The 23,139-nt window shown below is 34.1% G+C and overlaps 1 protein-coding gene across 8 annotated transcripts in view; it reads left to right on the forward strand.

The window, feature by feature from the left end:
• Sarm (sterile alpha and armadillo motif) overlaps positions 1–23,139 on the forward strand; it is a 117,465-nt gene that overhangs the window by 83,012 nt on the left and 11,314 nt on the right. For 7 of the 8 annotated variants that reach the window (XR_001940059.1, XM_018505628.1, XM_018505629.1 and 4 more), the window contains 4 exons: positions 10,776–10,907; positions 13,794–14,056; positions 15,532–15,790; positions 16,734–16,901. Coding sequence is in view for 7 of the 8 variants with exons in the window: in XM_018505628.1 (XP_018361130.1) it covers positions 10,776–10,907; positions 13,794–14,056; positions 15,532–15,790; positions 16,734–16,901 (822 nt within the window). In the remaining variant the exon portion in view is untranslated. Of the gene's footprint in view, positions 1–8,066; positions 8,295–10,775; positions 10,908–13,793; positions 14,057–15,531; positions 15,791–16,733; positions 16,902–23,139 lie in introns of those variants that run through there. The other variant, XM_018505630.1, reaches the window with a different exon arrangement.

Here is a 23,139-nt window from a genome sequence, read left to right on the forward strand (position 1 = left end):
TATGGAGAATGGCCTTTACAATCTGAAATACGTTTCACCTGCGACCTGCGCTCTGCGTCTTTAGCCTGATCTACAATTGCGTAAATGTAATTGTAAGTGGTCGTAACAATTCGTCAATCACAGTCGGATATTCTCCTCGTATTCTCAAGTGTGATTAGTTAATTCTTACAATTACAACTACGTTTGCGCAATTGTAGATCGGGTTTTACGTACAATGGGCTTAACGCAAATTTCGTTATCACTACAACGCCTGCTTTTTTTACCATGATGAAAGAGCTGCGCAGCAGCGTTATAATGACAACGAAATTTGCGTTAAGAGTTACAGAATAGGTCTGCAGGACGTTGTTGATACCCGATGTTGCGTCGTTGCATTTTTTGAATCTCAAATTAAACGCGTAACTTTAGAAACTGAGATGAGACGGAGGAATTGCAATCGAAACAAACGAACGTTCTCTATTTCGCGAATAATCTCATATTTATAGATTGCAAATGGAAACAAAAATATCGTATTTTTACATACGAATCCTGTAGGTGATTAACAGTATTATAATGCTGTTATTTTTTTTTACTAAGAAATCGTATTAATCATTATGAGAATCCTGGGATTTTTTCAATAAATAAATTAAGAGAAGAGATAATTCAATGTAGACATTCGTATAGTCATTTGATTAATGTAAAGCGTCTTTTGTTATGATAAACGTGCTTAACGAAAATATATAAGATATTTATTCATTATTTTGTAAGGAATTCCACATCCTCTAAAGTCTAAAGAATCGAAAGAAACCATTCGTTTCAAGCTATGTATATTCAATAGCTGACGTCGACAGGTCTTATTGTTTGTTTTGTTTTTTCTTTTTCATACTTGGTTAAATAAGTACAAGGCAAATTACTGCTTCTTTTTATCCTTAATATCTGTAAAAGATATATTACTTTAGACTCTTATTATTTTACATATAAATTATTAAAAAATTATATATGTTATTGCATATATTATTAAAGTATTATTAAAAAATTGCATGTTTTTTATTTTCGATACGCGGTGTTATGTATTAAACAGACTGATGCTTTCCTCCCAAAAAATTTTCTTCAAAATCTTTGCTAGAACGAGATTTAACAGTTTCTCTCATTTTTTAAAGACGCTAATATGCTTCTTTTCAGGAAAGACAGAAATGCTGGAGGAAGGAAAATGTTAAATGTCCGTATTATAAATCGATGAAAGTTAGGACTCAAGAAATATTTTCGTACATTTCGTAACGTATGTTTTACAACATACTTAACACGCACTTTCGTGTATTCTTCGAAGCGTCGTTTGAACGCCGCGGCGTCGCGACATATAATATAAACGTCTCACGAAGAGTCTCGAACGTGTTCATATACACCTCTCGGTAGCGAATCGTCTTGGTTTCCATTTCTGTTCTTCTCGGAACGGAATCCGCCGACTCTTCACGGGCTTCCACCTTTACGAATCGCTTCCTCGGATTCGCATTTGTCGTGCGATAAGCCAAGTCTTTACATACGCCTTCCTTATGTAATCGAAACGTCGCATGATATTACACGCTGAAAACAAAAAGTCGCATTATTTTACAAAATCAATTTTCTTAGTATCTTTAATATCTGTTTTTTATAGTTTTTTTTTCATACTACACCTCAGACTATCTATTTAATATTTATTTATTTCTAACTGCTGATTTATTTAAACTGATTCATTTGTTTATTCTATAATATATTTTGTATTGCACAAATACCGTTTATATATTTTTTACCGCTTAACCGTTGTATGAACCTTGACAATACCGCTGATAATACTACATTTATCGTATGTCACGATATCAGACATGACTAAATCGCATGTGTGAATATGTTTCACAGCGGAAATGCCAGAAAATTCTAATAGGTATATAACAAATATATCGATTGGCTATTTTTAGCCACAACACATCGTTTTTATTCCTTGAAATTATTGATAATGATGAATTTAATCAAGGCAGTTGTGCGTACTTTATTGTTCATGAACATACATATTATATCACCGATATTTCGGCAGAATTTCAGGTACATAATTAATCATACCCTCGCTGGACTCATCGCGTTACTTCTGAAAGGATTTTATTTATTTGCATTGATATTCAAATATCTATATATGAAATTTTTACGTCTGATAGTACTCCTTTAAATGTTTATTGAAAGAAAGGCGTTTATTTGCGTTTAAGTTATGTATTTTTTAATTAAAAAAAAATCATGAAAATAATTACAAATTTTTCTTTATTGTATCTAAAAGTAATACAAAAAGTAATTTAGAACTTGGTTTAAAAAAATTATTTTAATAAAAAAAGTAAATATATTTTTAAAATTATGTATATATATATATATATATATATATATAGTTAAGTTATATTTAAATAATTAATTAAGTATTATTTACTATGTTTGTAGTAAACGAACTATATCAGTAAAAACTTTGTACTGTCTACTACTATGAAAAAAATATTAGAAATCCGAAATATTTATTTTTCATATTAAAAATAAATTTTTTGAAACCTTGTATTTTTACCGCATATCTCATAGGGGTAGGATATATGGCTACTCATAGGGGGAAAGGGTGTGTACGGCTCATGAAAAATTTACAAATAATGCAAACATGCTTAATAATATAAACATGCTTTACTATTCCACTACACGTATGTATCACGAAATAACCACTAAGTCTTTTACACGTCCTACATTAATCATTTTATGTAGATTATAACTTATGATGGTGTTATTTATTACAGTGACAAATCGATTCAACTCGCAATAAATTCATTAATATTAACAGTAAGAAGCTGAAATCATAACACAATATAACATACAGGCATGTAACAGAGTAGTTATGGGAAAATTACCCCCACTCCTTCTATTTTTGACTTCTGCGGCGTAAATCCCAGCGCGACGTATTTGCCGGAGTTACCCTATATTTTTAAGATATTAAGAAAATAACAATATTTTGAATGATTTTTTAAAATTATATATTTTTGAAAATTGCATATTTTTTTATATAAAAGAACTGAATAGAGATAAAAGATAATTATAAAGAGATTTACGTTTTAGAAACGACTAAAATATTTTAGAGATATTCTGCATATTACTTGATTAACTCTCGATCGAATCTTTACAATTTCTTATTTTTAGACATTGATAAGAAAAAAATTAAATTTTATCTTTAATTTTTTGAAAGAAGAATAAAATAAAACAATTAACAATGAATGGATGTTTTTTTTATTAATATGAATCTACAAGAGTAGAAATTTTGTACGAAATGATGAGTTAACAGACAATAAGACATAATAATGTGTATAACGTAATTATATTCTGAATACTATCTTACTCTCTATAATATCTATTGTGTTTATAACAAATATTATTGCGATTATACAATGATACGCAAATTGCATTTTACGCGCAACAAATAAGTTTTAAATATAAAAAAAGAAGAAAAATAGCAACAAAATAAATCGACACCAAAGAAACGGACTCTTTAATTTGGTCCAGTATTGAAAACTTGAAACTCTTGTTTTCAAGGCAACGCGACATCATGAAATACATCCAGAAATCGCCACTGCTGTATAGTTATACCAACTGGCCTCCTTTATGCCTCGCATAACCGATGGAACGTCCACATGGAAACGCGTTCCTGACCGCACAAGGCGTCTTTGTTTTAAAACTCTGCGAGTATAATATATCAGGGTGAATTCGTTTTATGAGTAACATCAAATAAGAGTAATACTACCAAAATCGATGATTAGGAGAAATCAAAGAAGCTCAAAATGCAAATGATGTCTGGTAATGTCTATTTCAAAGATTACGATTTTTTGGAATTGATAATGAAAAATCTAATACGGCAATTTTACACACAAAAACGAGAAGGAAATGTCTTTTTCAGAAAATTTCCAGATAGCCTCGCATTCCCACACGGTGTACAACATTACAAAGTAGAATGCGCGAAAGAAGTGGACACTGCCACGAAAGGTTAATCCGGTATATGAACAGTAACGAATCTTACTGATCTTAAGGCCCATTTCACACTTGAGTGCTACTGCAAAACGCAAATTGATAAAATGATCAATCCGCCGATTAAATAATTTTATATGAATTTATTTCATATAAAACTGCAAGAAGTCAACTCTCTCTTTTACTCCAAATTTTTTGTTAATAAACTAAACATACTTTTACATTTAATATTTTATTCAATATATATACATTTCAATATATATTATATTCAATATATATACATTTCTAGACGCTTTTTAATGCATTTGTCGTTTCTATTATTTTCGCACACACTATTTTCTGTAAAAATTTAGATGATTTTTTTTTTTAATGAGGTGTGATTGTTTGAATTTTTCTCGATCGATTTATTATTTCAACAGCATTTATTTGAGCCTTTAATTATGGAAGGAAAGGAGATTCATCAATTGTGAACGCGACTTCATGTATAATACCAACGATGTCGTCTTCGAATCGGTTCTTTGTGTCTGGCAAGAGTCAAGACGCCTACAGCTGTCTGCCAATGTTTTCTCAGCGATAGCGACTCTCGATCGCTCCGAAGTATATGTAAAATGTATACGAAGAAATCGATTCTCGTGATATTCCACGTTGCATTGCTTTGTGTTTCCTCTATTGTTGAAAATTTATTCTATCGTTAAAATCTCTCTACTCGGAAGAATCAGATTCTGATTAAGAACTCTTCAATACTTTTTATTAAAACAAAACTATAAATATCAAAAATTAAATTAAATTATAAATCAACAATATTAATTTAAATTAAAATTAATGTTGGACAATTTTATATAACTTGTATAATTAATTTATAATTTTTATTTTTAAATATAGATGACATTAAAGAAAATTTTTTGGAGAAATTTTGTTTTTCAAACAAATATGCTAGGTATATCAAATTAATATTTCATTAATACTTTTAATTAATATAATTTCTCATGAATATTTGAGTGAATATGTAATAGTAAAATTCAACTCTTTATGTTTCTTTCAATATTATCTTTGAACTCTGCTGGGTCTTTTCGGAATTCCTCGTATACAGTCAATTTTCGAGTATTGACGATCGCTCGATAGTTTTCGGCTAATGAGACGACTGATATCTGGCAGGAGTGCGAGTAATATCACAGCAAAGCGGCCTGTTCTAAATTGTTATTGCTGCCGGGCACAGGAAAAAGCCACTCGCGAATGCTATTTATGGCCGTCGTAAATCAAACGGCGCCGAAGAGCGCGTGGCTGCCGCAACACGACGTGACGCGACGCGACGAGAGGCGCGAATTTATCTACGTACGTTCGTTAACTCATCGAGATCCTCTCTCACACCCACATATTTATTCAACCAGCCCGGTAATGTCAAAACTGTCGCGCCCTGAAACTTCAAGAAGAGGCCCTTGACATTCCGAGATCAAAATCGAAACCCCCGACTAATCTCCGACCTAATCCCTGGATCTCCTCGATCGGAATTAGAATTGAAACTCTGAGATTGAGATCTATTATGACATATTTTTTTTTATAATGCATGGTCTAAAGTTCCCGGATTGTAGCAATAAAAAATAGACATCTCAGATAACAAAATGTTACTTTCAAAGTAGTCCTCCATGACATCAATACACTCCACACATTTTTGACACAAAATATTTTGTATAGCTTGTAGTTAGAATCCTATTCAGAACACTCGTTATATTTTTTTTTAACATCTCCAACGTCTTGAAAATATTTTTTCTTCATCATGTTTCTATATTTGAGAATACCACGAAATCCGAAACAATCAGATTTGGTTAATAAAGTGGGTAACTAATCTCACACCAACACATTTCTAAACCAAAAACAGCTTTACGATGATTCCTTTGTGTGTAAGGTTGTCATGTAACTTTCTTGGCCAAGAAAGGGGTTGTTGATATTAGCCACCTTCTTTATCTGACTTTTTCATATTGTTTCTAAAGCTCAAAAACATAAAAGGTAAACATTTTTAAAACGTCGAGGAATTCAAACATTCAAAGGAATGTGAGCGTTTTGAACATTATAACTACGGACCTTAAAAAAACAGTTTAAGACTTTGTATCAAAGATATGTGAAGTGTATTGATGTCATGGGGAACTACTTTGGAAGATAAAATATAACTTTTGTCTTCTGAGATGTCTGTTTTTTTATTGTTACAGTTTAGGAATATTATTATCACACCATGTTATTTACAAAATTATATTAATTAGAAATATTATCAATAATATCTCCAAAAGTTATATTGCTAAGTAAGAAATCAGAATTGTTAAAATTACAGATACAAATATCCGCGAAAAAATGTTAAAAAATTATTTTAATTAAATTGAAATGAAATAATATTAGTTGAACTGAGTAAATGTTAATTTTGTATAAGACTACTCGACCGCCGGGACGGGTTAAGGTCTTCAGTGCTTACCGAGGACACCCGGTATACTTTCGCCGAAATTCCGCGACTGCGAGTTTCCTCACGCACCTCGCCGGACTGCATTCCGCTCTTTGTGTCCCTCTTTTCTCACAGACAGTGCTAAGCTTCTTCGCAGTCGTCGCTTCGTAGTCAATACTGATTTACAGCAGTTAAACTAAGCAGTTTTTCCGCAAAGAGATCTTGACAAAGAGGCTTCAGAAGATTGTTCGTGTGCCGAAGAGATAAAGCTAAGGAGAGTTCTTTTCTACGTTTTTGAGAGCTCCGCAAAATACTAAAATTTTCATCAAATTTATTGAAGTTTTGAGGTTTAAATTCGAAATTTAAAAAATTTGAAAATAAAAATACGAATAACACAGAGCACGAAAGTCTCAAGAAGACCTGTTTGTATTCGATATCTCGAAGAACCTGACCTAAATTCTTCGGGTGGTGCTTTGTGCTCTGCCCCGAACTGGAGAGATAAGGTAGACCCGACATTCCTTTTGATAAATCATTCAAGGGCCGTCACGTGCGTGTCACGTACAATCTTGTTAAAAAATCTTTCTAAGCAACTGGATTTTACCTGTTTTTTTTTTATTTGAGAAATACGCTGAAATATGAGAAATATGCATAATCTTAATTAACTCACGATTCTAATCAATGAAAGGCGGCGCGGAAAAATGAATGAAGTGACAGGTTTCCTTGACGATTCTCCCAGATTGCGCTCTCGTAAACTTTCTATCAAGTGGTTTACTGCAAAGTACTTCTCCAGATGTACTTTCGACCGGATAAAAGAGAGAGAAAGAGAGAGACTTCTTACATAACATTGCAACGACGGTGCTGACAAAAAACGTCGTCTCTTTACTGTCATCGTTCTAGGAATCGAGTTCATTTATCGTCGCCCTACTTGCCTCACTGGGGGTTATGCTCTTAATCGAGATCGAAAAATCTATTATTTTTATGGAACATAAGCTTCCCGGAATCGCAGCGTTAATTAGAATGTTTCCTTAATACTCTTGATGTCATCAATTTTAATTTCGTCGAATAAAACTTTATTGATCTCATTCATTTTCCTTCTGTCAATCTTTAATCAATCTTATATTATCCGTACGTTTAATAAAAGAAATCTAATTTAATCTATATTTTACTTATTTATATTTATTATATATTCTTTTCATTTATCTTTTTCTAAATTAATATTTACTTGCAGCGTGATTTTACTACGGTTTAAATATATTTCATCACTTCAATTTAATCATTTTCGTTGCTCCTCTATCTAATTATGATCTATTAAATTTTGTCTCTTTATTTGATCGAGATCTATTAAATATCTTTTCGACCTAATTAATTAATTTCGTGCAGAAAGTTCCGATGCAGACGGTAGGCGAAGGTAGAACTTACGAATAACATCACGGTAGAATAGAACTAGCCATACTTCCATTTAAATCCCGTCCCTTTAACTCGCCGGCGCGGCGATCACGTGCGCGCGCGGTTCGTAAGTTCGCGGCGGCGGCGTTCAGGGGTGTCACGTGACCGGCGGTGCCATGTGACCAGCGTGTCGCTATCGTACGCGCGGTACCGTCCGTCACTCCTCGGACTCCTCCTCAGTGTGAGCGCGACCGGCGTGTGCGATGCTTGTTGATTGTGGGATTTGTGTCGTCGCTCTTTGTGCCAATCGTCGTCGCCGGCACGCCGAAACGCGACGTACTATCCGTCCGCGCAACCTCGGTTCTTCTGTGATTTGCTCGACGCGCAGTCCGCTCGTCCTCTGGACCGCCTCTCCTCGATCCTCGCCGTCGAGCTCTCGTCGGGAAGACGCGTGAGCTACGTGGCGATCGGACGCTAGCCAGGTGTCAGCTGGGTGCGCACTCCGCTTTCTCTCTTTCTTTCTCTCTCTCTCTCTCTCTCTCTCTCTCTCTCTCTCTCTCTCTCTCTCTCCTTGTCTTTTTCCGAGTGTCGTGTTTGCAGGATGATCTGAGAACGGCTGGAAAAACGTGGTTCGACGCTCCAGAGTTCGAATTGCAGCGCGAAGTTTCGGGGAAGTCCCTATCGATCCCCAGATAGGAGCTCTTTTTCCACATTTCTAATGCTGTAGATCCTGAAATGACTAGTCCGCGTGTTGCATTATCGGAGACAGCAGAAGTTATCCGCGTTTCCTCTTCTTTCGAGTTCTACCGCGTCGGCTGTCTTTGTCTAGGAACAGCACGTCAATCAGCCGCGCGAGAGATACGCGGCTGATAGATATACTCTCTAGAGCGAATGCTCAGTTTCAGGTTTCCACATGATCACGTTCAGAAAGTAACCTGATCTAAACGTTTATTAAATTTGACAACGGAATTTTTGAGTTATTTCTAATATTTTCATCAACTTGAAATTTGTTCGCGTTAATTTCAACTTGTTAAATACGCACTCCAAAGTGGGAAATAACAAATCTCCTTTGAGATTCGATCCTCACACTTGGACAATATTTAAGAGCCTCTAGTTAGGACCGGTTTTTATCTGTTTGATTGGAAAGAATTATGGTCCTTGACTTAAACATGCCACCTGCTTTTGGAACATTCTGGTTTTCTGAGCATTTGTACTTAATTCTAGACCTATGTATTCCAAAAATACCCACAGTTTAACAATTTTTTCATTATTTATAAATATAAAATATGCACGTCAAGTTGACTTAACGTAATATCATAGAATGCATGCAAATATTATGTTATTATTTTTCTTTTTAGAAGAGAAAACTAAAATTTTATTGTGTATAAAGCAAATTATATTTTATTAAAATTATTTTATTGAAATAATATTATTGTGCGAAAAGGTGTTTAAACCGGCTCTGCGTCGGTTTTCTGAAAGATACCGGATATTGCATCTCGTGTATTGCACGCGTATTGCACGCGCCCGAGTTTTACGTGCCCACGCCTATGCAAATCCCGCGGAATTATCGAAAGAATGGACGGAATGCAACGTATCGCCCATCCACGCACGTCTCGCGATAGTTGCACTTGTGCCGATTGTATAGTTGCATTCATACCGCAAAGTGAGCTTCTGGAGTGCAACAATTGGTGCACACTTTGCCGATGTATTGTATTTTGGCGCACATCTTACATGTGCGCTCGCAATTGTAAGAATCAAAGGAGCGATTTTTATGCGATACATTAAATGTATTTAATGTTACACGAAGAAACGTGAAACTAATGAACCAGAAATAATTAAAATAGCCCAGTCGCTCTGGTAATTATTAAAATAAATGAAATTTAATTGATTATATTATAAGATATATATACTGTGCTGTGAGAACTATGTAACATTTGGATGAGGTTCATTTCCTTCGAATTATATATCGCTCCTTCCTAGAAATATGAAAGTTACGCGACTGCGATCTTGGTAACTACATTGTTTATGTCGTAAAATTATCTATGCATTGTGCAACACCATATAAACGATGTAATGACAGCGTGTAAGTCTTTCGTAGAAATTATTAAATTTAAGTGCAGTTCATTTTGGAGTTAATATATTTTGAAGTTTTTTTTTCTATACGGCGTTATCTTGCTTTTTCATTGACAGCCTTCAATTTATACGGCATACGAAAGTATAATCACTCAATACTGACCATGAAGAAAAGAACAAAAGGATGATATTTATTTAGGATCATTTTTAAAAGCTAAATTTACATTTTGTATACTTCCATGTATTAATTATTGTCTATGAAATCTTCTTGCTAGCTTTTTCACAATCGTTCTGTTATGTAATCACATACAGGCTGAACAATGGCGAAGTGCAACTGTCGAGTTTTATCGAACATTTATATCGACCTCGAGCGGCCTCGAGCATTCCCGATGGTATTTCCGTCAGCGAGCTTACAATTAGTATTCTATCGTACATAAACGGCGAATCAGCGCTCTACGCAAGACTGGAAAGCTTGATCACCTTTAGGAATCGGAGCGTTTTATCAAGAGATCCGGGTTCAATCGCGCGTTTCTTGATCGAGCTTTTTATTAATGAACGTACGTGTGGGCTTCGCATATATCGCTCTCGTTTACGCACTCAGTGCGTAGTTTCGTGTACACTTTTGTGCAGTTCGATAGCAACGCGAAAACCTACTGCGAGAACTCACTAGTCTTTTTAGTCTCGCCAAGCTGCCAATTATTTCCCAGAGCCTATTATTAGGCCCTTGCAGTCGGCGAATTCCTGCGCCGACTTGATTAACGCGCAATTAAAACATCCGTAAACGCGATCGTTAACACGTCTCCGTCACAAGTAAAATAAATGTCTACATATAATTTTATTGTAATAAATATTTAAACATCTCGATTGCTATCCATTTTGACGATAATACTGTCTGTTGCAGATGTCGGAATTCCCGGCGGAGGGAGGCGAGAACATGCATACTGCCATGGAGAATTTCCAGAAGAAGAACCTGGTGACTGGCAGGACGCATCACGTCACTCATCATCCGCAGGTCACCACCACGTCGTCGCAGGTGATTATCTCCGACTCGGACTTTTGTTGTCTCTTTTTCTTTGACTATCAAATATTTGCGCGCGCTTCCCGAATGTTGCGATTCTGTGAAAAATAGAAAAGACACGTCACTAGTATTTTCGCAAGACTCAATACACGTCTTTTCGCAGTATGTTCCGAGTATTTATTGTTAATTAACATGCGAGAGATATGGTTATTTTTCCGAAATGAATTTGAAAATCTATTTGTGCAAACCTCAAATCTCCGGAGGTCAGGTTTTCTTTTTAACGAAAAATATCAGTGCATTTTTAAAAATATCGGTTAATAATTTAATATATAATAATGATGCACATTATATTTTGTGTATTATTATATGTTGAATTATTTATACATTAATATACATTAAATTATTAATAATTATATAATACATTAATTACATTAATACATTAATAACTTAACATAATAATTTAGCACCATACGGTGTCTATATAATTTTCACTATGTTGATATTAATATATATATATATAACATTGTGAGTTTTAAATCCACACCATGTTAGTGTTAATATTAACATTAACATGGTGAGAATTATATAAACACCGTATGATTTTAAATCCACACCGAGATTTTTTAGAGTGCGAGAGAAGAGGAGTTATATCGAAGCGATCGTAAAATCTAAATCGGAAACTGCCTCTGCATCTTTTCACGTTTTTATATTATCGAATTATTAATTGCATTAAATTTGGTACCCTGAATTAATCTGTTGGCAATAAATTAATACGTTAACTCCGAAATCAAATATTTTACGCACGATTGTATTTTTCGAATGGAATTTAAATTCGGAGACCTACACTTCACGCATTTTCGCGTACTTTGCATCTTTGTGAACATTTAGCAGAAGCGAGTTGCTGCAATATTTATTTGGCCTTGCTACTTCGGGGAAAACCATAAACGTAATAGGTATAGATGTGTATTCTCTGATCTTCCCATCTGTGCTCCATTAGAAAGAATTGTAACAGCATCATTTTTCTTCAATTCTCAGCATCTCTTTTTAACTTGGTACTTTAGAAGTTTAGAAAAAGAAAAAAAAGAGCTATATCTTATTCTTTTCGATAGTGACAACTTCGCAGAAATACGCAATCTATTCTTATTACGAGGAAAACACGATCGTCATCTTCTTCGCAGATTGTTTCTTCTAATTCAAGAAGTACCCGTGATGACTACGTGACCTATCTATCTTCCTATATCGTCTTCTCTGCGTCAGCTATAGGTGAAGTGTCCGGCGCCTCCGACGCCCACATCTGAGACGAATTTCCTGAAAGTAATCACAGAAATTAGGAATTATTCATCCGTTACGCTTTTATCATCGACGCGATCTGTGCTAAAAGCGCCTAAAATAATAATCACCGTCACTACTCGCGCAAGTCAATCGATTCGCCTGACTGACGCTTGCCATTCACATTCTTATCTAATTTATTTCTCTATATTACCAGATAGACATATTACCAGTTAGATTAATATCTCAGAAAGTTTGATTGTAAATGTTTGATTATTAATTTAAAAAATTAAGTGGAAAGCTATAATTAATACAAATTACACTTTTGAACCTCTTATTAAACTGCTAATTGTAAGATAGCAAAAGTTGATTATGATATTGCGCAATATTAACGGTACAGATGGAAAGAAAATTGATAAGCAAATCTGTCGAAATTTCTCAAAGGATTAACGATAATTAAGCATTGATTAAAAGTAATAATAATATAAATTACATTTTCGTTTATTAGATTTTTTATGTCACACCAGAATTTAAGGCAAATCAAATTTCAGTCAGAAAGAAAATTATGCATTTGATATTAAATGCGTTGTGTGCATAAGAATTTTTATATGAATGACGTGTGCGACATATGTATGTCGCGGTTAAAGTGGCTGCGCATCTCGCCAGCAAAACCACTTGTCAGACCATCTCCGATCATCGAGCAATCAGAAGCGATAGCTCGAGAACGACTATAGGCGTTTACTACGCAATGTGGCCGCCCACGTGCATATTTTTCCATTGAAGATTAATCCGGCAGAATCTTAGTGAACCTTGGTACCGTGCTTCAAGGTCCCTTCTCTCGTCATTTCGAGAGAGCGTTGCCTCTTTCTAAATTTACCGGGCCCTTTTCGTCTCCAGGTTTGGCCGAGTCATCTCGTACATCGTAATGACTTCTGGCCTATCGCCAGCAGTTATTGCTGTGGTTGCTACAGCAGATGCTGTTTACATTTTTCCCTTTAAACCTGTCTAGTTCGCTCTTTTGTTTGTTCGAACTGTACTTTCCATTTGTGTAAGGCGAAATATCTGACTTTAGTTCATAAAAAGATTATTCAGAAAATCTTGTCACGATAGTTGAATAGAGTTATCGATGAAAATATTAATTATTAATAACAATCAATTTAGAGAAAGAGGAATAGCTATAGGATAAAATGAATAATTTGCATATGCATTACACATTTAATGTGTATATGAAAAATTTTATTATATTTATTATATTTATATTCAAGTATTAAGCCGATGAAAAAAATTATTTTTTTTCTAATATGACTTTTACAGCAGTAAAACAATTAAACAAATTTTTTTATTTATTTTATATTAAAATAGAAAGAGTACTTACATGACATAGATATAACACACAAAAATGTTGAGAAGGAGAAAGAGAAAGATTAATTGAAATAAGACTGTCTCTCAAAAAATTAAAGAATAAAATCGAGAAATTTAATAAATAAATAATTACAAACTCAATAGATTTAATAGAAAAACGGAAAAGAGAGACAGAGATAAAGAGATAGAATATTGGAGCGGGAAATTCGAAGCGAGTGAGTCATCTTATACGGATCTTAAATAGAACGAAAACGGCTTTTGACTCGGCAGATGCTGACGACAAACCAGAGCCAACATCAGAGTAGTAGCAGCACCAGCACCAGTACTAGCAGTAGTAGCAGCAGCAGCAGTACGAGCAGCAGGGTGGCCAAGTCCTCGCAGAGGATTCTCACCTCGTCTTCGTCGAGTGAGATGAAGGCGAGCTCCATGAAGAGTGATCTGACGGAGCTCAAACGCGGTATCTCGGAGATGAAGAACATCTCGACCAACTTTTCACAACGGCTGCGCAGCAGCATGGAGAACCTCGTAGACAGGTTGGTTCATTCTCAAGTAAATTGACTATCTCTGAGAATAGATTCAGTTCTTAAAAGATAGACTTAATTTTTGAACTGTAATTGTGAAACTTTACATGAGTTTATTGTGATGAAACAGTGTTCATTGTGAAAAGATCTAACGTTTCGAAGAAGTTTTAACGGATAATGAGTGTTTAGTGAAAACTACGCGTTATTTCGCGTATTTTCTTATAGAAATGATTAGTATTTTTAGAGTATCTTTAAGTGTGCCAGCGTGACGAATCTAATGTCATCACATGTCATCATTGCGATGTGTTCCTTGTTTTGATGCAGTCATATTTCAAAATTCTCTTCTATGTATATGATAATTTATAAAAATATTCTTTACTTTTGGATTGTGTTATATGTAATAACAGGTTATTTCGAAATTTTTTAACTTTTGTGATATTTCGTTAAAATATAAAATATCAAATTAATACTTTATTTTTATTATAAAAGTGAACATTTTTATTATAAATATGAATCACGTAAGGGAGTTAATTGGTAACTAAGAATTCGTCTCAATCTATTATAAGTAATTCTCAGTCAATTAAAAAAGATTAATGATTTTATTGTGTAATAATATTTGAAAAAATCATTGACTTCATCTTTTCGTGAAAATGTGAAGATTTCTTGGAAGTTACTTCTTCAACTACTAGTTACTAAAAGCTCAGTGATTCATTTCGTTTAGTTTCTAAAAATTCACACGTTTAAGCTTCGCAACTAAAGCTTTCACAACTGAAAGCTCTGAAACACGTCAACGGCGAATATTTGTGTACACATAATTTCGATTCGTATGCTATTTTCGTGGTAGTCAGATTATTTTTAACATATTGCTCACGTGTCGTTTTACGTACTTTGAAATATAAAATAATATTCCATTACTATATTATATCACAGCAGAAAGATAAGCATTTCATTGACAAATTGTCTTTATAAAGTAATCCGTTATTGATAAAAATAAATACAAATAGAGTATTATCCTACATGGAAAAAAACGATAATATAATACATGATTTCTTTGTTTAAAGTGTTTTTTTTTTAAGTAATTAGCTTTTGCAAATTATATGTATGTCTTTATGTAAAAACACCAGGAATATGTTTAAATAGTATAATTTTTTAAGTATTTAAAATTTGTGTAATATCGCTTCACTTTTTATTTTGCAAATCTTTTTTACACATATATACATTAGCACATATACATTTATTCTTCCATTTATTTTATCTAATTTAATTTAGCTTTTATTTTATATATTTATTATGTAATTATTTTGTACATACACAATTATTATTTATATTTTTCCTAATCGAAAAAGATTCTATCTTCATAATAAAATCTCGTCACTCATTCATTCATATCCAATTCCAACCGAATTCGGACCAAATTCTCTAGAAATAAGAATATAAGAATATATCATTAATTATAGCTTATAAATTCTTTTTGTGGAATTCTGCAGAGATGGCAGTGGATCGGAAGAGACCGATCTCACAGAACCGCTGGTGACTTTTCCGGATACTGATACGCCGCCACCTGTCAACGATGCTGTCACGTTGGCAGGCGGTTCTCCGTCCCAATTGAGTTCCCTGAACTCGCTGAACAATCTTCATCACAGCATGAGCCCGCCGATGAATATACCGAGCATGCCAAACTTACCTGCTGGTCAGGAAACTATGAAGTTCGAACAGAAGAAAATGACCAGCGCTTCAAAAACAAAGGTGATCGATGTTTTTCTGTTTCCATATCTCCGGCATTTTTCGAGTATTACTTTTATATTAATAATTGTAAAAATTTTACATTTAATCTTAAAAATAATTATCATAAAATGAGATAACTTTATAGTCCAAATGACAATGTCTAGACAGCATACTTGTCAAAATTTGAAACATAAGACGTCTTAAGAACTTGTACAGACGTTTTAAGATGTTATGTCATTTTGTCATATTAAATATGCTTGCTATCTAGACATTTTTTTAAGTTTGGGTCAAAACTATCTCATTTTATGATAATAAATAATAGTTAATTATAATAGTAATGGATATAAATAAAATCGAGAATACGATTTTATGTCTACTATAAATAGAAACTGATAATTACAATACTCGTTCGATGAGGAATAATTCTCACAAGATTTGTGAAAGATTTTTATCAGATTTTAAGGATTTGATTAAAAAATGATATCGAAGAATCGTGTAGAAAAGTGTAGTAATAACATAAAGACAAAATACAATACATAAATATAACTTGGATTAGGTTACTGCGATGCTGAATTTCATAATATTGAAAATGAAGTCGACCTCGCGCATGCTATCAGCACGTGGTCTCGAGCCATTCAGTAAGCTATCCGCAAAATAACGAGTACCTAAAAATACATATTTGATAAGAATTGCGCGATTAATTTAGCTTGAATTTACCGAACGAATGGTGGCGTTTGATAGACGTTATACATTGCGAACATCGGAGATGTTAGACGCATAGCGAATGGCGGCCGAGGTGCGGCTTCCTCTAGGTAGTCTAGGTCAAGGACTGCGAGTCCTATCCTTAGGTATCATGCGTGAGAAAGCATCGAGACTCGGTGTCGTGTATCATGATACGCCTCAGATCGATTTGCCAGCTTTTTTATTCAGACCTCGCGTCTAATAGTCAACTGATTTTTGTTAGGTCGTCACGGATGGATTTAGCGCTGAAAAGGCGACAGCGAATAGTGCGGAAATGAGAGCCCTGCAAGCCGGCGATGTCTCGTACAAGGAACAGAGCGCAGCAACGGCGGCGAGGGCGCGCGTCGAGCTCGACGGCGTCTCGGCGGAGAAGAGCATCGCCGCTGCGAGGGTAAGTGATATTTATATTTGAATAAATGCAAAAATATTCCTAGAGAATCACATTGGAATAATTATTGCTGCATAATGTTTAATAAAAGAAATATACCGTTTTTACAAAAAACATTAGGAATTAATGTGGAGAGGTATAGAAAAGAATACAAAAACATAAACGAACAATAAAATAAAATGTAAAAAATAATAGAAAATATATAGATAATAATGTGGGCAATATAAAAAGACACCTAAAAAGATAAATTGTACCTCGTAACTAATCGTCAAAAATGTTCGCCACTGAAAGAACCGCAATTGTGTAAAATTATATAGCTCTCCGTGCTTATTACTTCCTGCCTGGCGTGAGTACGGACACGATCACTGTCACACGGTTGAGCTGTGCATTCTTCAATTCTCGTGGTCAAAGACCTCCGTGTTCGTAAACAACGCGATGATCCGAATTAAAAATCAGAACGTGGGTGAACGAAAATCCTCCTCGACCGCTCGTTAAGGCGCTTTCGCTTTCCAAAAACCTGACCTTTCTTGTTGGGATAATAAAAGGACTAAGAGAAAGATTCTGTGGGTGCGGTCGAATAATTTGGCACGAAGTTACCGGCAATGTGCGGAAACTCGCGCGGGTAAAGGCACGATTGCGGTCGTTGACACGCGTGTACATTGCGTTTTCCACAACAGTATCGGAGGCTCTGTTGCGTCGCTAAAATGGAAACTGCGCGTGCATAGCGAATATAATCTCTCGATTTTTCCCGTGATTTTTGGAAAAATTGACACGGATCTTTGGTAAATGAAGGCAAAACTTAAAATGTATTTATCTAAAGGTACTGGACATTTTTCTCGCTTGACAAAGTTAAAATCAACAACAAAGTTAAAATCAACACATTGTGACTGACTCAGCCTGAATTGTTACACATTGTCGAAATGCCTGAGTACATCTTTAAGCTTAATTTACAATGTGCTGTTTTTCTTCCTCTTTCTTACATTCTGCTACTCTTTATTTCTTGCATTTCTTCCTTTTATCTTATTTCTTTGTTGTCACCAGAAATAAAAATTGAATTTCAGAAGAGACAAGAAACACGTAATTAACAAGAAACATGATGTTGATAAAACATAAACAGATGCAAGAAAGAGGGAAAGAGCAAGAGATAAAAAGAAGAAACAAAAAGCAAAGAACACATTGTAGATTAAACTTTAATTGTAATTTAAATGAAATATTTAATTCGCTATCTCTATTAATAAAATATTTAAATACAATATTTTTAACAATAAGAATCTTATTTTAGACCGTATATGTGAGAACACAACCAATACGAATCAGAAATTAAATGCCTATATAAATAATTCAATGTAATGAATCACTGAAATCATTGAATTATTTAAGCATTAAAGATCCAGCTTCGACCGGAACAATATTTTTATTGCGCCTAGTATTTAAAATTTAAATAGATTATGTAGATTTTTTATGAAAAAAAATAAGGAGAGAAAAAACACACATGTATTTTTTGCGAACAAAGAAAATGTCATATTATCCAACAAGCAATTTTATTTAAGCTGGATTTAAATGCAATGATAAACATCAATCAAATTAAAAGTCAAGTAAGATAAGTTGCACTCGAATGTGACTCGAAGCGCATCTTTTTTCACCTTGTATAAATCGCATAACATTTTCTCTAAGTAACGCGAGTCGAAATTGCGATTTCTCTAATAACGACTGCAATCGCGGCCTTGACTATCGGCCAAGGCGATGATTTCGTAAAAGGAACGCACGCTATCGCGAGGTATGAATATACATATATATCGCGACAGGCGGATAATCCGCGGACGGTCTCGTGTAATCGTGAGACGACGTGTCGTTCGACAAGAGAAGTCGGTTTGGCTTGCGTTCAGAAATTTGCATGTTGCTGACTCAAGAGTCACGTAGTAACCGACCTAGCTGAATTCGTCTAAATTTAGATGACACGCCGCTAGGCGTAAATAATCGCGAAACGAAAGCTCCTTCCACGCGCGATACGGGTCACCCGGTAGAATCGAGCTTCTACGATTGAATCAATTCATCCCGCAATCTGTTACTTATGACTTTTCTCTTAAAAAAAGATAAGAATTGAAAGAATATGATAGAAAAGGATCTATTTATAATTAAGGTATATCAAGGTATTTATAAATTCAGAAGAAAATTATTAATTTAGTACACGGAACAAAATTATTAATCTGCTACATATAATACATTTTCTAATAAAACTACCTATTTTATTACTTATATATGTAGGTGTACACATATTGCTTTCTTACTTCAAATGAGATACAACTCAAAAAATTAAATTTCCTAGAAAAAGTGAAAAACTATTTTTCAACTTGACATGAAAGTATATTAGCTAATTAAATGAAAATGACAAAGAAAATATATTCTTAATTTGATCAAATGTTATTTTTACCACTTTATTTCGCAACTTTGTTTCCTTGGAAACTTTTTTTTTAGATGTGATGATTTCTTTAATCATCTTTTTTGACGCTTTGATAATATTTTTATGAGTTTGAGTTAGTTCACTTTTGATGATTAATAGATTAATGTTTATGTAACTCATCCATGATAATAATTTAAAAAATTACGCTTTTTTAGTTGTGTCATTTTTTAAGCAAGGGAGCGATATGTAATATGTATCGTACATTGTAGATATACGGTTAGATATACAACTTAAATTTTAAATTCTTAGCTATATTAAAATTTGTCTAACATTTAAATAAAATTCCATTTTTTATAATAAAAATAAAATATTTTCATATTAAATTTAAAAAATCACAAAAATTCTATTTTGTGTTTATAGTTTTAAATTTATTATATACAAAAACAATTAATATTTTTTACATGCATTCCAAATTTTAATTTTTATTATACAAAGAAATATTTAAGCCTTTCAACTGCACATATTCCATATATCGCGTATAGTATTAATTTTTAATTTACAGTGTAATCGCAAAAGAACATTTAATCTTCCAAATATCACGTTTTGCATTATTTTGAGTACAAGGAAAAAAATAATTAATCTTCTTAACATACAGGCGTTCCTTCGTTGATGGCATCTTTGCGTGAATCACGTAGGTAGATTCAACCGACAACAAAAAAAACCGTCTCGGAAGGGAAGATGAATCGTCGTCTTTCCTGGGACAAAAAGGTGTGTGCTCGACTCGAAAAACGCGGTTGCGTGCTACTTCATTCGTGGGTGTGTTCAGCTATTATTTCTTTTTCTTTTTACGCGCCGCACTATCCTTGACCCCACGTGCCGGCCTTGCGATGCCTGTGCCAGTAATCGCGAATTCTCTCGGCGCTTTGCAATTTCATCACAAATCATTTTCCTGTATAATTTACGAAATTACGCAAAATAATTTGATAGATGTGTATCGTGAAAGTCATTTATGTTTCAGAGACGATTACCATGAGTTTGATCGTATACGTATAATAAATTGAAATGAGGAACACCATGTATGTACATCTCTCTCTGATAAAAGACAATACATCTCGTTACACTTATCTTTGTACGATTCACGGCTTGAAAGCTTCTCCGACAGATGCCGCCAGACTTAGAAGAACGATGTCTTCGATGTCGCATTACTGGAGCAGACATGAAATTCTATAAAGATGACTTCGACCAAACTCCGATTAGCTTAATCATATAGTGATTAAGTAATTTAGAAATAAAATTATAAAATCAGTGAATAAAATTACGTTTAAAATATTTTTAAAAATTAAGAATAATTAATTGGATATTGAAAATTTTGTTTGAAGCCAGTTGAATTAACCGTTGATTGAATCAATTGGAATTTGCTCAAAGTCGTCCTAAGTCTGCTTGTGATATAAAAATTTACCAATTTTTTTTTAATGATTTTTAATTTTTTTACATTTATGTACATTTTATGAATATATTTGTGTCTCTGGCAGCTTGCAAGGCATTTAATTTATTTACTATAGAAAATACCGCAAAAGATAGGAAGAAGTCTAAGTTTTCATAAGCATGCACTTGTACTTTATACTTGTATATCTATATCTTTTCATACTATGTTAGTATCTTCTTATATAAGATGTTATTGGAAATTATGCGTCAACATGCGGTTTTAAGAGAACGACAACTAAGAAGGATTTTCCACTTAAAGCAACCTGAGTAATTCATGGAACTACATCGTAACGTTCGTAAAATCTAATTTCTTGAAATCAGGATAAAAGTGGTTCGTTTAATATGTGATCTATTTAAAATTTGAGAGAAGACGAGGTTAGTTTAAAAATATTTTAATATCGCAATATCAGTTATTAGAAACTTTACTTTACGTTTTGAAGTGAACATATATTTTTCAACCGTCGCCAATTATATGTTCTTCTAATTAAAAGAAAATTACATTGAAAAATAAAAGAAAAAATATCTTTAAAATAATTAAAAAAAATTTTTTTTTTCTAAAAGCGCCAAGTAAGAAGTCTAGTTTGTTTTGAGTCTACTTTTTCTTGCTTCTTTTTCTACTTTAACGAAAACACCGCTCCTGTTTCTATAGCAAAACGTTGGAGAAGGGGGAGACGGTAGTCACGGGGATAACCGAGTGCTCCTCGTCGCAACCCTCGGGTCGATAATCCGCTACCCCCTCGAAGAAACAGTTTGTTCGCGACATTACTCGTTGTCAGTCGATTGATAGGTCGGTCGGTTAGTTGGTTGCATGTTGCATGGGACAGCAATTAGCGAGATTTCTGGCCCGGGGTCTTTTTCCAAGTCTGAGACCCCGCAGCAAGGCGATGCAACGTGATTATCCTCATCCTCGGATCTTGGGCAATCAAGTCACTTCACAAATGGTACGACAATCTTGAGCCTTTAAATTAAACTCAGCCAACCTTTAGGCGAACCGGGCAGTCTCGTATTAAGATGTCTTTTTGTGCTGCCGTTTGACGGTTATATTTTCAGTGTCAAAATACGTTACATATATATGACTAATGCCCATTTCCACCAATGTAGATTAACTTTAATCTCGGTTCAACTTACTCTTCGTCTTTTTCTAATCTTTAGAACTAGAAAAAGACAAAGAGTAAGTTGAACCGAGATTAATATAAAGTCAATCTGCGTTGGTGGAAACGGGCATAAGACAGTGAAAATATATATTGACGCTAGACAGTGCAAATGTATGAAAATGATAATGTCATATATGTAACGTCCAAACTCTTGAATCGAATAATCTGACGCTAGAAATTGGATTTAGCGTTAAACATTAGCATCAAAATTGAGACGTGATCAGTGATGTTAATTTTCAAAGTGTTATGAAATGGCACCTTTTAAGGTGTCTTTGAAGATCCTTGATATTTGTCAATTTTAACCACATAGTCTATTTTGACGCTAAAAATGAATGTCAAACGTCAGCATGAAATATCTTTATTTCTCGCTGTTAATCGCGCGAAAAGATCTTCTTTCCTTTGCTTCATAATTAAGTAATATGAGAAGAAGTAAGAGAGATTCGTTGTTGCTCTCGCATCAGATTAGTTTTAATTCGTGAAACGCAGTGCTGCTAGTAAAACATACAAGATAGTGTATTTAACATCTCGTTGTTCGGATATTGAAATAGAATCATGTATTTTGATGACAGAGTTGTCTGTTGTTGGTTTGCCGTTCATTCACGATGCGACATGACGCGACGTGAGATCATCGTTGAGATTTCGGTGAGAACTCGGAAGATGTGCCAAGAGGCGACGATTACAAACTGCTAAGTGTCACCGATACTACCTTGGTAGACCGCAACCGAAATAGAGCGAGCATTCGTGGTAGTTAAATAACCAGTCGACCGCGACATTTTCAAGGACATTGCCAGAGACACGCGAGGGTCTGCCCGCAAGTTTTTCTGAAAAATAGAGGCTATCAGTATCGTGATGTGGAGCAATAAAAGTCGCGATGATAAAAAACTAGATAGGAAACCGATAAATGCCTTGTGCAACCTCGGCAAAACAGCCATATTATTATAAATAATATAAATCATGGAAATTTGAATTGCTATCGAGTTTACGAAGATAATTGATGGAATAACAGTGTGTCGTATATATAGATTCATTGTATAGTCGCAAAAGCCTCGACTTTGACCTCAATGTGTGTTGCTCAAAGTGGAGTAGATCATCGAACTTTGATATATCAATACGATGACGTATCGAACAGCTATTTAATAATTACTTAGCATAAAGATAGAAAAAAACAAATGCTGTATTTTTAACACGAACGTCATATGTT

This window comes from Trachymyrmex cornetzi, unplaced genomic scaffold, assembly GCF_001594075.2.
Source record: "Trachymyrmex cornetzi isolate Tcor2-1 unplaced genomic scaffold, Tcor1.1 scaffold21, whole genome shotgun sequence".
Classification (NCBI taxonomy): domain Eukaryota; kingdom Metazoa; phylum Arthropoda; class Insecta; order Hymenoptera; family Formicidae; genus Trachymyrmex; species Trachymyrmex cornetzi.